This window comes from Nomascus leucogenys, unplaced genomic scaffold (genome assembly GCF_006542625.1).
Source record: "Nomascus leucogenys isolate Asia unplaced genomic scaffold, Asia_NLE_v1 001506F_33834_qpd_obj, whole genome shotgun sequence".
NCBI lineage: Eukaryota > Metazoa > Chordata > Mammalia > Primates > Hylobatidae > Nomascus > Nomascus leucogenys.
In genome coordinates this window covers 14,341-31,011 of record NW_022096347.1, presented here as the reverse complement: position 1 = coordinate 31,011, position 16,671 = coordinate 14,341, and the positions used below count along the sequence as shown (strand labels likewise).

Here is a 16,671-nt window from a genome sequence, read left to right as displayed (position 1 = left end):
CAAACATGAACTTTGGATCTACGTTGTAGGATACCTAACCATCAAAATCGTATTTTTACGGACCTGCTGATTGCACCAACAGCCACATATTGGTATAGACTTATGCTTTTATTGGAATTTGTTCTTTAGCAACCAGAATTACATCAAATTTCCAGTGTTCAAACCCTCAGTGGTCCAAGGTGAAAATTTATGTGCTGACTTTGATTAATGTGAAAAATGTACACAATGAGTTTGTCAAAGTGTATAAGAACTACATCCTTTTGCACAAAAGCCAAAATAATTTTCTTCTATAAGAATATGAATGTTCCCTGTCCATATACTTTAGCTAAAACAAATAAATAAATGTTATTCTTTAGTGTGAACTGGTCATCCTACAGCAATGCTTTTCATTTTAGAAATAAAACTTGGGGAGCAAGTAGGTAGGTAAGATGCCTACAAACCTAGGGTGACTCAATAACTGGACCATATAAACAGCAGTTCTAATTTTGTTCTAAATATAAATACAGGGACCCTACAGACAACCTAATTTTCAGAAACCAAAATTCCTCTGCTTGAATTTGTTACTTTTGGCTTTTCCTATACTACCCACTCCAGAAAAGTTACATATTTATATGATGCATCTTTTATATTTTTACTTGTCAGATTAATTTCTTATATTTGGAGTCCATGAACGGATTATGGCGACATGATCTTGGCAGAAATGGCTGATTAGTGTGAATGTATCGGCAGCCCCCTTAAACCATCCATCACCTTGCGCTTCTGTTGGGCATAGCTCGTGCTATATTGGCCAGCAGCTCTGCACGCTTCCTCTTCATGCTCTTGAATTTGTTGTTGTAAGAGAATGAGCTCACCAAGCAGACCCTGCCATGAGTTCACAATGAGGAGAAGAGGAAATTGAGGAGGAAAACAATGTTAAACCAAAGGGCGCAACAAAGGAACAGATGTAAGATAGGGAGGGATGGTTAACTAAAACAGAATGGAAACTCATTTAAAGCCGTCATACCCTTGGGCTCTGTACTGCATTTCCATTTTCCTCCTCAGTAAATCAGATGTCTCAGAAAAATAAAACAGCATAGTTTAAAAAGTGAAAAGGAAAGTGCAATAATAAGTGCTAAATAAAATGAGCCAGATTTATAAAAAATATGCAGAAAAAAATACTGATTTTTTTTTTTTTAACAGTGTTGATCTTACTGGTCTAAATTTCTAATTCTCAATGATGATTCTCTCAGGACTGATTGAAGATCATAATAGCTACTTACTTATTAAATTATTATTCTTAAGTATTTTTTCTTGATATTTCATTTATTCAAGTAAAGGTCCCTAGGAACAGGTTTCCAGCATCAATTTAATCAAGGTTTTACATTAAGTCATATATTCTATGTGCCTTTGCATACATTTGATTAAAATTTAGGGTTCTTTATTTAAATTAAAAGATAATGTTTCAGGTTGTTTTGATTTCATATATAATATCAAATAACTAGTCTGACCGAATTTTCACTTTTTATGAGCTGTTTTGACAACATTAAATAGAAACAGCCTCTGAGAATACAGCCAAGCACATACAAATTACTAAACAAGTGCTATAAAAAAACACAATTAAGATATGGAGACAATATAGTTATTATGAAATTTTGAAATGAAAACAAAACACAGTTTGGACCTATGCACAAAAAAATCACCTTTTCCATTTCTAAAATTCATTCCATTTCATAATTATACTATATTGATACAATTTTTAATACAGGATATTCACATGTGGCATGATACTAAAATACATGTCATTTTCTGCATACCTTTATTAATTGATGGCCTATTAGATAATCGACCTCAAAAAATGTGGAGGAAAGACAACCAAGATTTGACAATGTTACAGGCCTAATGTTTTCTTAATTAGAAATCCTAAGAAAAGTAAAGTTCTAGTGAATGAGGTAACCATTTGTTTAAGAACAGCGTTCTGGGAAAACGATGGACTCAATTTTTACCAAGTTATAAAAATAAAAAGAGGAAAATGGGTATTTATTAAGATATTCTAAATTAGGAGTTTTAAATAGTTTCAGAGTTAAAAAAAATGACTGCCCAAAATATTTTATTTTATATAATTAGAAAGTGTCTTAAAATCTGGATATAATTTGGAGAATTTTTATTCTGTTAGTTTTGATACATTAGGCTGTGATCATTGCCAATATTAGACAATAAATGAAACTTGTTGATTTACTATAAATCAAAGGTTATAACTAGTTGATTTCTTCCACATGACAAATGAAATTCAATATTTGTTTCCAGATACAATAGTATAAAATATAGTTATAAAAAGACATGTCTTTAAATAAATCAGTTTTATGATCATTAACCTATCAAAGAAAGACAATGCTAACTACTATCCTCATCATTCTCATAATTTTTACCTTTAAAAAAAATCATTGCTTTATCAAGCAGAAAGAAGAGTAACCTGATTTTCTTTCATTTGATCATTTATCACAATCCTTTATTCAAATCATTCAAGTGTTCAAATTTCTCAAACAATTCCCTTTAAAGAAGGCTTCCTATGTTGGTTTATATAGTAGTGTACCTGCTGTATTTACATACCACTAGTATTCTAATTTATAAAACCCCAAAGTAGTGAGAAAATATTCCACATTTCTTTCTTTTTTAAGACTAGTCAAGTGCAATAGTGAGAAGGGGGCAAAGAGTAGAACAAAGAGTTCAATCTGTAACTGACTGTGATTAATCAATTGAGATAACTCATTCCCTTTGGATCAGCCATATTCCACATTTCTTACTTGTGTCCATGAGGCACACAATGCTTTTTTATTTATAGCTTAAAAATTCCTCTCAAATTCACTGCTTATGTATATACACAACTGCATGGTAAATACTCCAATCATCTATTATTAGATTTCAAGAAAACACTCTAGAGACATGTCTCTTTCCTTCCACGCCTGTTACTGAAGCACTATTACGTAAAGATACTTGAAATGAACTGAAATTGACCTCCTGAAAAAGTAGGAAGAAAACAAGAATTAGACATAGAAAAGCTATTTACATGATACTACACTTATACCAAGGTTACCTCTCTTTGCTTTTGTGCACCAGTCTTACCCTAAATACCAAGTGATGGCCACACAGCCTCTAAGCTAAGGCCACGTGGAACAGGAAGAGGAAGAAATCTACACACCTACTGTGCAAGATACACTCCTCAGATGTACAAACCACATTTTTCAATAAATATTTTCCCAAGCTTAGACATTTTTTCTTTCAAGAAATGGCACAAAAATAATTTTTAAAACAATATATATATATAATACAGTAGTATTTATAAATAACAATAAATAATCATTAACAATCACAGATGATATAGTCTCTTAATGTCTCCTGACTCCTGGCTATTGTCAATTTGACACTGCAGATCTCAATCTCTCATCTCTCTTTTTTTAAATCTCCATCTCTGAATTAGCTTCCTTATCTCAGTCTCATTTCACGTACAACGTTCTGGTTTTTTTTAATTATAACATCACATCAAGAAAATTAATAATAACTCCAGAAACCAAAATATCAAATGAAAATACTGTGCTAACCTAAAAGTTAATGAGTTTGGTAGAGAAGATTTTAAGTAATCTTGAAATATGATACTATGGTCTGAATTTTTGTCCCCCACAATTCATATGTTGAAACCTAGCCTCACAATGTGATAGTATTGAGAGGTGGGGCCTTTGGGAGGTGATGAGGTCATGAGGTTTCTGGAGTTACTGGTCTTACAAAAAAAGGCCAGAGCTGCCTGGCCCCTTTTGCTATGTGAGGATATAGGGAGAAGACATCATCTATGAAGCCAAGGGTCCTCAGAAGACATCGAATCTGTCAGTGCCTTGAACTTGGATTTCCAGTTACTACATTATTTGTTGCATAAGAAATCCCAGAAAAGCAAATCCTACTTAAGCAACATTGCTTAATTCCAATTCAGAATATCAAGTACATTAACTACTTTTACAGCCTTGTTCTCCTCAATGGTTGCCAAATATGAAGGCCAGGGAGAATTTGCAGGTAATGAGAGCAAAAAATTGAGGGGACCAAAATTTTGTTGGCATCAACCAGATTTATTTACTTTAATCAGCCTCTACTCTGCCGAGCTGAATCAATCAACTGATTTTACTAAGATACAAGACTATCCCAGGTGCTCTGAGAAAAAGATTTAGTAACAGAAATGGCCGATTAGATAGTAAGAATGTAAGCCAAAGTAATAGTGTTTCATATGGCAAGTGTTTTAAACACTCAGAAGAATATAATTAATGGAGCTACAAAGGTTATGGAAGGCTTCATGAAGTGACAATTGAGCTGTGCTATAAAGATGAGTGAACATTAAACATGCAGAAAAAAGAAAAGAGATACTTCAGCTGGAGAGGTACAACATAAACCATAAAATTAAGAATCAGAGGGCTGGGTGGCTCACGCCTGTAATCCCAACACTTTGGGAGGCCGAGGTGGGCAGACCATGAGGTCAAGAGATTGAGACCATCCTGACCAACCTGGTGAAACCCTGTCTCTACTAAAAGTACAAAAATTAGCCAGGCGTGGTGGCGGGAGCCTGTAATCCCAGCTACTTGGGAGGCTGAGGCAGGAGAATTGCTTGAACCTGGGAGGCAGAGGTTGCAGTGAGCCAAAATCATACCACTGTACTCCAGCCAGGCAACACGGCGAGACTCTGTCTCAAAAAAAAAAAAAAGAATGAGAGTAATACGTTGCAAGAAAGAACATTAATGTATTATAATTTAATAATTACACTTAAAACAATACTACTACTTTTCATGATTCGGGCCATGAAAAAGTCCTTCAAAAATTTTCTATAAATTATAAATGTGCTTGTTGCCTTCTGAATGGCCATATTTCTTACTTCTGTGAGATGCTTATGACCAATCAGAAACATGATAGAACAAAAGCACAGAAAATAAAATGTCTCATTTTGCAAATCAATTTCACTGGAACACAATAATCTTACAGAATCTAAAAAAGGGAATGAACTAAGTGGTCTTGTCACCGGCATATATGATGACTGATATACAGCAATCAGCTGACTCCCAAATTAAATTAGCCCAATTCTCTAAAGCAGGCAGCACTTCAATTCGTCTTCAGGTAGTTCTGAAGGTCTCCAAGTCTCAGTAATATTCAATTCACATCAAGGGCTATGTCTCTTTTCCTCCAGTGGACATACGTTTTCAAATTTTTGATTAACAAGAAGCATTTATTAAGAGGTGGTTTTAATGTGTGTCAATCATACCTCAAGATAGTAGTGTAAGGTTAAAAATGGTTGGTTTTACTATTTTTTTCAATGTTTCGTTAATCAAATCATATCAGAACTTTTGATCAACATGACATAAATAATTCATTAGTGTCCACAAACTGAATGGATATAAATCCAGGCCAAAGCAAAGAAACTTGATTAATTCATTAGCCTGTGCAGCATTATGTGGAAATGTATGCTTTCTGTAGACTTTTTGAAGACCAGTATTATAACTTTCCAGGACACCTAAAACTCCAGTAGGAACCCCAGGCTGGGAATCACAGGTTATCGGTTCATCATGTTTATTCTGTCTGACTGAAGTCAAACTATCTACGTTCCCCTCAGCTCCCCGTCACTCTCACTTCAGTTGACTTTGAATGGTCCTAACTGTTCTGCTATTTGCCAGCACTTCCCCAGACGTGTTTTCCTATTAGAAAGGACAAATCTTTTCTTTAGTTCTAGTTGTAAATGTTTTCCAATTATTATTACTTTTTTCAAAAGCTGATTCACACACACTTTTACATTTCTAGTAGAAGTCTAGCCAGAAACTTTGTTACAAACCTGACAACCATTAAACTAATACTTGACTGCTTCAAACTCTAAATACTGTTTAAATCTGGGGCTTTTAGCCCTCAGACTGAACCAGTTCAAAAAGTATTCAGCTAAAGCCTGGCCACCCTACCACCTCTGATTCTTGCCCACATTTTCAAACGTGACGTCAGAGTGATGTCAAAAAGTTACTGCTAAGCTAAGGCTTCTCTTTGCATGCTAACCTTCAACCATCAATTTGTACACAAGTCTCAAAATCAGTCAGTTTAGCTGAGTGACTCATCATTCTCAAGCATCACAAGAAACAGCCAAGCTTTGCAAACACAATGCTGCATATTATTAATAATAGAATTTGAAACCATCAGTTGGGGCTTGAGACACATTTTTGGATAGTAAATTTTTATAGTAGCATTTGCTACAATTGGACTTCACCAGTAATGAAAGTAGCTTAATTACAACTCTAGATTCAGTATGTATAACAAACAGTTGAAAAAAATAATTGGTAAGCCTTCAATGGGGAAAATACGCACCAAAACTTGAGAAAAAGTTAAAAGGAAATAGTTTACAAGGACATTTATTGTCAAACAAGCAAATTAAAACAAGCAAAGAGTAAATTAGAACATAATGTAATAAATTTAATTCCATGTCTATTGTATAAAATAAAATCTGTAAATAAAATTAAATTTCCAAAAATAATTATCTGGCTTCTTTTCTATTATTGCAGAGCTTCTGTTCAATTACTGATTATTCATTTATGACCTTAGCAGGGTTTTAAGGGAATTATCTGAGTCAGGCCCTGAAACAGGTTTTTCATTCACCAAAGTGATCCTAGGCCATAAGAGAGAAAGCAGACATACAGACCTCTCCTAACCAGTTTGGCAAACAGAAATCTTGTCACTCAAAGAACCACACTACCACCCCTGTAACAAAGGCTCCTTCTCCCCAGTAGATTAGCTCTTCTCTCCACAGTAAATTTAATTGCCTTAAGGGCTAAGGCCTTCACTCAAAATAAGCCACAAATATTAGGCTAATTTCTACTTATTTTTTTTTCCCACAGTAGCATGAACAATCAAGAGTGTCCTTTGGTTAAAATAATGTCAATGCAAAAGAGTGTCAAAAAAGATCAAATCAAAAGGCAAATACACGTACATACATTTTGACGTACATTTTTCTCCAAAAGATAAAATTAAAAGGCAAAAGAAAAAAATCTTTTGAAATATAATTAAAATTTGGAATATAATATAAAAAATTCAAGGTTGAAAAACAAGGAAAGAGATGAAAACCTATTCATAGAAATTATTTCTTCTTCCTGCTTCCAAAATAAACATAAAATTATTTCCTCGATGTAATAAAACTATAATAACCTCCAGTATAAAAATTACATGTTCCATATTACGTGAATGTTAAAACATTCATACAATATTTTTTCTATAAATCTATTTATCTAGGTGTTATTTAGAAAAAAACTTTCAAGGAATCAGTTATTTTACCAATTCCAAAAGAATGAAAAAGGTGGACTCAGAAAACGTCAGGTAAATACATGAGTATTATAAATACAGAGCAAAGTATGTTATTCTACCTCAGCAATTCTCCTATAACTTTCATACGGATTTTGTTAATGAATATGTATTGAAAATCACATACCATAAATAACCCCATACATAACTTTGTTAACTATCAATATCAGGGAATTGATTTATTTCCTAATAACCCAATTCCTATTCCCTTTCTAGTTTCCCCAAAGTGAAATCTAGTCCCTATACGATGTTCCATGAGCAAAAGGGTTCTGTTGATAAATAATTTGGGAAACCACTGTATGCTTTGACTCCTTGGAAATTCACAATGTGCATGAGTATATTACAGTATGAGAAGTCCTAGGGAAAGAAAAGAAGTCCGCTTGCTTTGTCTAAACGAGCCTTTCTCCCCCCACACTTTAACAACACAACTCTTTCTTGGGGACAACCCTCGAAACTAATGTTTCACAGAACATATGTGAAAGAAATGGGCTTCTCAATTATGTTTCCAGAACTGCCAAGTAATACCTTGTACTTTGCACTAAGATTAGTAACAATATCTCTACTTGGATGTTTTTGTATTTGCTTCTGAGATGTTATCATTTTAAAATCTTCCAAAGAAGTAAAAACTTTAAAAAATCTTTCAAAACTACCTACATGAACAATTCTCTTTTAAACTTACCTTTCTAAAATGCTTGTCACTTTCAGATCCATGATCTGTTGCTCTAAACGCCGTTTCTCCTGGAGAACCTTAAAGATAAATATGCAACCCTTCACATTCTCCAGTGACGTCAAGAGTCTAAGCTGAATTTCAAATTACATCGAGTCAATGAAAAGGTGAATGGATTTTTAGAGCAACTCAGATTCAAAGAATCAAATCGCCTTTATTCTTATTTTAAGGAACATGACTGATAACCTGTGCAGAAAATAAAAAAATACTAACTATAGCAATCACAGCATATGTCTAACCTAACAATTAAAAACATATAACTGAAAATTACAAAAAAAAATAAGACAATCTTTGGTAAGGATTATTTTACATGAGAGTACTTACAGTTCAGCCACATACCACTGGCATTACAGACCACGTATACTAGGAAAACAATTTTTTTTTCTTTTTTTTTTTTTGAGGCAGAGTCTCCCTCTGTCACCCAGGCTGGAGTGCAGTGGCACAATCTTGGCTCACTGCAACCTCCGCCTCCTGGGTTCAAGCGATTCTCCTGCCTCAGCCTCCCGAGTAGCTAGGACTACAGGCACGTGCCACCACGCCCGGCTAATTTTTTGTATTTTTAGTAGAGACGGGGTTTCAACGTGTTAGCCAGGATGGTCTCAATCTCCTGACCTCATGATCCGCCTGCCTTGGCCTCCCAAAATGCTGGGATTACAGGCGTGAGCCACTGCACCCGGCCGGAAAACAAATTTAAATGTCAACCATGACAGGGCAGATGAGACAAACTAAAATTACTTTTCATTTCAATTATCAAAAACAATTAGATCTATTTCAAGAAAATATTTTTGCTAAGTAAATTTTCTTTTAATAGCTTTAATCTTATAATACACATACATATTTAAGAATTTTAGTTTTATCACAGAATAATTATTATTTCCACCTAAAGGATAATGAGTTTGCCTAATGTAGTTCTGGGGTTTTAAAATTCAGCATAAGCAGCATTATAAATTTGGTCTGCAATTTTATTTGCAACTAGTTTATTAGAAGCATTTAAAAGGCATGTTAAGGTCAGCAAAAATGTCTGTTTACACACCTAACAAGAGAAGTAGGTCAGAAGCTCCTATGACTTCACTAACCAATTTGTGACCTGTGAAAAATCAGCAAAAGGGGAAATAGAAATGTAAAATTTAACAGAAATGAGCAAACAAAGATGTCTGAGATCTCAGATTTCATATTACAATAGGGCAATAATTGGGCAAATACGCCAGGATTAAACTTAATAAATGCTACTCATTATGGTCTATCATACTTAAATTTGTTTTAAAACCATCAAATTGGTCCAACCACTTATGAAAAGCAAATACATAGGAAGTCTCATCTACTTGTCAAGAACAAATGATATTTTTTCCCCTCACTAAAAGCCAAGTATGTTTAAGTGCTTATGAATTGCCATTTCACTGGGCTAAACAAAGATTAAAACCATTGTGTAACAAAATGTTGTGTTTATCTTTTTAAAAAATGTCCTGTTTTTCATTGGTACTAAATATGTTAATTTAAAAAAATGGGAATAAACAAATAATCCATGTATTTTTCCTCCATGGTTCTTAAATTTTTAAATTAGATCAAACAGCTTCTTCCTTACCTGAGGTAAAAAAGTCCTTCAATAAGCTGAGGCTTTCAACAATCTTGTCAAAGTCTGGTGCTAACTTTACAAGGTCTTCTGAATTAGGAAGGGCTTTTCTAATTTTCTCTGGAAAAGATCAAAACATATAGAGTATGAAACTAAGAAAATATGTCAGATACTATTCTTATAAAGGGCTAAAGTATTAACTTGTTTAATCCTCATGACAACCCTACAAGACAGCTGCTATTATCAACCCCATTTACAGATGAGAGACTAAGGTACACAGCAAGGAAGTGGAGGAGCCCGGGTTCCAGCCCAGGCAGTCTAGCTCCAGAATACAGGCTCTCAGCCACTATGCTGCGGTACTGGCAAATACATCAAGTTGAAAGCTCTCCTCATTAATATCAGAAGAACAATTTGAAAGTGTGCTTTTTTTGCAAATACATTCATCAACATGGAACAGTTTTATCTTTATAAATTCTAGCACTTTGGGAGGCCGAGGCGGGCGGATCACGAGGTCAGGAGATCGAGACCACCGTGAAACCCCGTCTCTACTAAAAATACAAAAAATTAGCTGGGGGTGGTGGCGGGCACCTGTAGTCCCAGCTACTCGGAGAGGCTGAGGCAGGAGAATGGCGTGAACCTGGGAGGCAGAGCTAGCAGTGAGCCGAGATCGCGCCACTGCACTCCAGCCTGGGTGACAGAGCGAGACTCCGTCTCAAAAAAAAAAAAAAAAAAAAATTCTGTGAATAAGTGCAAGTAAAGATTAATTCCACCTCCACATACACCTAAACTAAGAAACCTGACAAAGTTTTTTAAAAAATTTGAGGATAATATATTTCTTAAAGATCACCATGAAGTACTGGCAATCATAGCTATCCAATATACTTTTTTCTCATCCACCTATTGATAAAGGGAGGGCAGTGGCCAACTAAGAGAAGAAATTACTGTGGATACTAACAGACTTTTAAAGAACTTGGCTACAAAAAGTAGAGATAACCAACGTATCCAATCAAAAGGAGCTAGTTAGGTGGGTCACAATAAATATGCTCTGGGCAACATTACATAACGCAGAAAATGATATTATTAATAGAAAGGCTACTTGGCAGCATGGAAATGCTGACAAAATATGTTAGGTAGCAAAAGACAAAATACCAAAGTGTATATTCACCATGATTACATAATTTTTAAAAAGGGAACTAAAATATTATTGTGTGGTAGTATTCATGAAAAGAAAAAAATTAAAAGAAAAAAACTCAAGCCAGGCATAGTGGCTCACACTTGTAATCTCAGTGCTTTGAGAGGCTGAGGTGAGAGGTTTGAGCTAAGGAATTTGAGACTAGCATGGGCAACACAGTGAGACCCCATCTCTACAAGAAATTAAAAAATCAGTCGGACATGGTGGCACATACATGTAGTCCCGGCTACTTGGGAGGCTGAGTCGGAAGTACGGCTTAAGCCCAGTTCAAGGCTGCAGTGAGTTATGATTCCAAGACCGCACTTCAGCCTGAGTGACAGAGCAAGATCCTGTCTCAATCAACCGATAAGTTAAAAAGATACTAACCACATATAGTAAGTATAATTAAAAGAAAATGCTCCAAACGGTTAGTGGCAGCTGTGGTAAAATGATGGGCTACTGGGTATTTCTTCTGTACAGATTTTTTCATTGATATTCTATTACTTATATCATTAAAATGAAACTATGATATATTAGGTTCATAAGTTAAGAAACTATCTCAATAAACTATTTCTCTTTCCTCGAGATGACCAAAAAAAGTATTTTAATGTTCATGATACAAACCAAAATCGATATACTCATCAATTTCCCACACAATGTCAGGCACAATCCATTTATATTCACTAAGGTCCGGTATCATATCTTTCCACTGATCAAAAGTCTAAAAGATAAGAAAGAGTGTCAATCAGATGCTCCGCATGCCAAATAAACATGTAAAGAAAAATTATTTAATTAAAACACATTAATCTACTAAGAATAATGTATTATGTGCAAAACTTTTAAGAAACAAATGTAAGCGGCCTCAGCAAAAGAGCATATAAAACACGTTAACGCTCCTCTGTTAAACATGGAAAATGTAAAAATTCAGAATATACTCCTATTTCAAACAGGTTTCATAATTTTGCTCTAAATAGTACTGTGGGGTAGAAGGAAGACAGACTGGGAGACAGGACGCCTTGCCTCTGGTCCCAGACCTGCCAAGAAGTGCTTGTGTGAGAATGCCACCTGACTTTCACATCTGTGCTACTAAATGTCAAAGCTCAAAATCAAACCTAGGTGTTCCTATTCCCAGCCCTGTGATCCTTTCCAGTAGGCCATTTTAATTTCCTGTAATTATAACTAAGATTCTAAAGGCATCTTCCTATTAGCATCATTAAAACAATCTAGTCCATGGTAGAGACACAAAATGTTTAAACATCCAATTGTATTCCACTACACAAAAGAAAAATGATTTATGCTATAGAAACTTAATCATGATATAATAATTGGAAAACCAGTAGGAATGCTAAGTTCACCTTTTTGGCTGTGTAGCCACCCCCAACAGCCGATCCTAGTATGAGATAGCGAAGTTTTAAGAGTCTCGTAGCTAATCTTGCTGGCCAAAAATTCCTGCGAGGCTGGTAGCCATATTTAATTGGAGAGAATTTCAGTTTACGTAAAGGAAGGTTTGTCAGAGAAGAGAACTGCTGAAAGGATGTCCTTAATTGGGGTCGTTGAAGCTTTAAGGTAGGATGATGTGAATGATAAATGCTTCGTGAAACCAGATGCAGTTTTTGTAGTGGTAAACTTCCTTTTATTCCAGAGCTGTGTTTCACTAAAGACTGGCAGACCTCACTGAAAGAAAAATCAATATGGAAGAAAGATCAGATAGGGTAACAGTACAAAGGAAATGACATAAAAAGAGCGACACACTAAAGGAAACACACACACCCCCATACGTGACTAACCACAATGTCACACAAGAGTTCACATTTACTAACCACTGACCATGTGCCAGACACGGTTACAGTATGTGCTATCTCATTTAATCCTGCTAATAATCCCACGGAGAAAGTACTAGTATTATCCCCATTTCACAGATGAGGAAAATGTGGTGCAAAGACTTAAATAACTTGCCCAAAGTCACACTGACGTAAGAAATAAAGGCAGGATTCAAACGAAAGCAGTGGGACTCCACTCTAATACGTGGGCTGTGATCCTGGTCTCAGGAATTGAAACCAAGAGAGAAAAGGCAGGGACTTATTTTATTAACTACTATTCACTGTAAGTAAAAGCTGAAAACAAAAATGCATGCAAACTTCTGCTTTCAAAAACAAAAATTTCTAGCAGTTTAGAACACCTTCATCCATGTCTCCCGATCCTGACAGCACAGGGGTGGGAATTAAGGAAGTTAATCAATCCCAACTCAAGCACCTGGATCCCCAGAAAAACGAAAGTAGCAAAAAAACTCAAAAGAGAACAGAATTTAAATGTACACATTGACTGTAGAGCTCCACCCACTTCTTCCTGAAGAGAATGAAAGGTTACCAACAACCATATCTTAACATACACTCATAGTTGCATACATAGTTGCTTGCTTACTATTAGCTGCTTACTAATAATCAGGGCCGGTCTTGATTCTAAGTAGTTAATAAATATTAATTCCTTTAATTACATGGGACTGGAAACTTCTTAAGGAGGAGGAGGCTGGGAATGGTGGCTCACACCTGTAACCCCAGCACTTTGGGAGGCTGAGGCGGGCAGATCACCTGAGGTCAGGAGTTCAAGACCAGCCTGGCCAACATGGTGAAACCCCATCCCTACTAAAAATACAAAAATTAGCTGAGTGTGGGGGTGTGTGCCTGTAATCCCAGCTATTCAGGAGGCTGAGGCAGGAGAATCACTTGAACCCAGGAGGCAGAGGTTGCAGTGAGCTGAGATCGCACCACTGCACTCCAGCCTGGGCAACAGAGTGAAACTCCATCTCCAGAAAAACAAAAACAAAAACAAAAACACAGAAGAAGGAGGAGGAATCAAGGAAGACAGCAGCAATGCTGTGAAGAATGGTATGGGGATATGGGGAAAGCGGTATCTCTCGTGTTCCTATACATACCAGACATTACACTAGCTGTTTTCACTATAGCGTTAACTATATAAATGTTAACTCTCAGAAACACCCAGTAAGGTTAAGTATCCTTATTTTACAAATTTTTTTTTTTTTTTTTAAGTATTGTTAAAGCGAACTAAATATGGCCTGAGAAAGACTCCATAGTTCTATATTTGCATTCTTGTGGACGAACCATAACCTAGCATAATAGGCAGACAAAATCAAAAACCTGAGTAGTAGGCATCTGTAATAATAGCTGAGTGTTGGCCAATCCCAGTGGCCATACTTCAAGCACTAATAGACTGCTAAGTGTTCAAACTGCATTCAATTCTGGAGGCTGCCTGATTTGCCAAGTGTTAATTTTCTTTGCTCAATTAAACTCCATCAAATTTAACTTGTCTGAAGTTTTCTTTAACAGATCTGGTGTCAGAAGTGGGATTTGAAGAAAAACTCCAGCAACCCCCAGGAACACCAGGTGACCTGGCGAGGTACCCGCTGAACCCGTTGCACTCACTGGTCTCTTGATTGTAACTGGAGGTCGTGGGTGAGTTTTCTCTCAGACTCCGAGCTCCACTAACTTGTGTTTTGAGCTCTCCGAGTTTACTCGAGCAATACTTAACCTGGACTGGATCCAAGATCAAATTGGATTTGATAATTAACTGGATTGGATTCAGTTAGAGGCCTCAGATAGGTATCTTATTTAATAATGGGATCATCTCAATCCAAGGATTCTAGGACTCTATCTTCAGGGACTCCAGCTAACTTTATGTATAAAAATTATGGGCCCAGAATGTGTGCATTTTTAGAAAAATGGGTTAACATCACTAAAGAAAACTTAGAATTAAGATGGCCACAATGGAGAAGTTTTAATTTGGATAAAATAGTTTGTTTCCAAGGCATATTAGAAAAAGGGGATCAAAGCCCCCACAAATACAGTGGGATGTATTCTCTCATGGATATGCAAAAGCCTCCAAAAGACTAAGTGAATTAAAAAGTGCCTCCTTAAAAGATTATTTGCAAAAACCAAATGAAAAGCTTAAGCAACAGACCAAGGACATGAAGAAAGAGGACTGTACTTTGATCTAACTTGGACTGTTCCTTCTTTGTCCGTCTCTACCTACATACTCTGAGTCCGCTAAGCTTTTTGTTAAATTACACTTTCACCATGGAGATGATTAAAAAAAAAACAAAAAAGGAAGTTAGATGCCTTACAAAGTGAGACCTGATCAGCCAGGCCTGCCTGCTGTAACTACTTTCACTCCATGGTCTAAAACTGAGCTTAGCCCTATGGTGAAGGACTTCCCTGGTCCAAGGGAAAAGTCTCAAAAATTTACTGAGGAATTTAGAATCCTAATAGGAGCTTATGATCCAGGACTTCATGAATTTACCAATTTATTCATATGATACTGGGGGCTGGTGAAGCTTGGAAATGGATGGCAGCAGCAGAATGGGACAAACCTGAGGAGGATATTTTAAAGGCCCCTCCAAGAGCTCCTCACGAGAAGGACCAAAAATAGCTAGAAAAATCGCTGAAAACCTTTTACATTCAGTTCCTAAAATTTTTCCACAAAAAATTGGTCCATCATACAATCTTGTAGGCAAAAAAAAAAAAAAAAAAAAAAAAAAAGAAAAGAAAAGATGAACCAGTTTCAGATTACAGAAGTCGCTTAGAAATATTTGTGAAACATTCTGGGCTCAAAGTACAGCAAGGAGCATTCCCTGCAGGGGCTGAACAGCATTAACTGCTTTACTTATAAATGGACTCCATCCTGAACTTAGCAGTTTAACTAAAAAACGTAAGTTGCAATGGGAAGTTAGAGATGTGACTGAATTGGTGGCCTTAGCTAAACTTTTTTTTTTTTTTTTTTTTGAGGTGGAGTCCTGCTCTGTCACCTAGCCTAGAGTGTAGTGGCGCAATCTCGGCTCACTGCAACCTCCGCCTCCCAGGTTCAGGCGATTCTCTTGCCTCAGCCTCCCGAGTAGCTGGGACTACAGGCGTGTGCCACCATGCCCGGCTAATTTTTGTATTTTTAGTAGAGATGGGATTTCACCATCTTAGCCAGGATGGTCTCCATCTCCTGACCTCGTCATCCTCCCACCTTGGCCTCCCAAAGTGCTGAGATTACAGGCGTGAGCCATCGTGCCCAACCTAGCTGAGCATTTTGAGAGGACTCTAGAGCAAGAAAAAACTCAAAAGACTAACAAGCTTATGCCCCTTCAATTGCAACAGTTACAGGGATGAGGAACCAAAGGGACCATCTCGTTCTCATTTTAAATCACAATCGGGCGGTTCCAAGATGGCCAAATAGGAACACCTCCAGTCTACAGCTCCCAGCTTGAGCGACGCAGAAAATGGGTGATTTCTGCATTTCCAACTGAGGTACTGGGTTCATCTCACTGGGGACTGTCGGACAGTGGGTGCAGGACAGCAGGTGCAGTGCCCTGAGCATGAGCCAAAGCAGGGCGAGGCATCGCCTCACCCGGGAAGCACAAGGGGTCAGGGAATTCCCTTTCCTAGCCAAGGAAAGGGGTGACAGACGGCACCTGGAAAATAGGGTCACTCCTACCCTAATACTGCGCTTTTCCGATGGTCTTAGCAAACAGCACACCAGGAGACTATATCCCGCGCCTGGCTCGGAGGGTCCTATGCCCGCAGAGCCTCGCTCATGGCTAGCACAGCAGTCTCAGATCAAACTGCAAGGCGGCAGCGAGGCTGGGGGAGGGGTGCCCGCCATTGCTGAGGCTTGAGCAGGTAAACAAAGCGGCCCAGAAGCTCGAACTGGGTGGAGCCCACCACAGCTCAAGGAGGCCTGCCTGCCTCTGTAGACTCCACCTCTGGGGGCAGGGCATAGCTGAACAAAAGGCAGCAGAAACCTCTGCAGACTTAAATGTCCCTGTCTGACAGCTTGGAAGAGAGTAGTGGTTCTCCCAGCACACAG

At 37.1% G+C, this 16,671-nt stretch overlaps 1 protein-coding gene across 1 annotated transcript; it reads right to left on the bottom strand.

The window, feature by feature from the left end:
• Positions 1-663: 663 nt before the first annotated feature.
• On the bottom strand, positions 664-12,480 carry LOC115833889 (dynamin-like 120 kDa protein, mitochondrial; the record flags this gene model as incomplete). Its single annotated transcript, XM_030808706.1, has 7 exons — positions 664-861; positions 1,004-1,053; positions 8,018-8,085; positions 9,099-9,152; positions 9,648-9,755; positions 11,431-11,527; positions 12,162-12,480. Coding segments are annotated over 7 exons (811 nt in total), but the record flags the coding sequence as incomplete, so codon positions are not given.
• Positions 12,481-16,671: the final 4,191 nt, after the last annotated feature.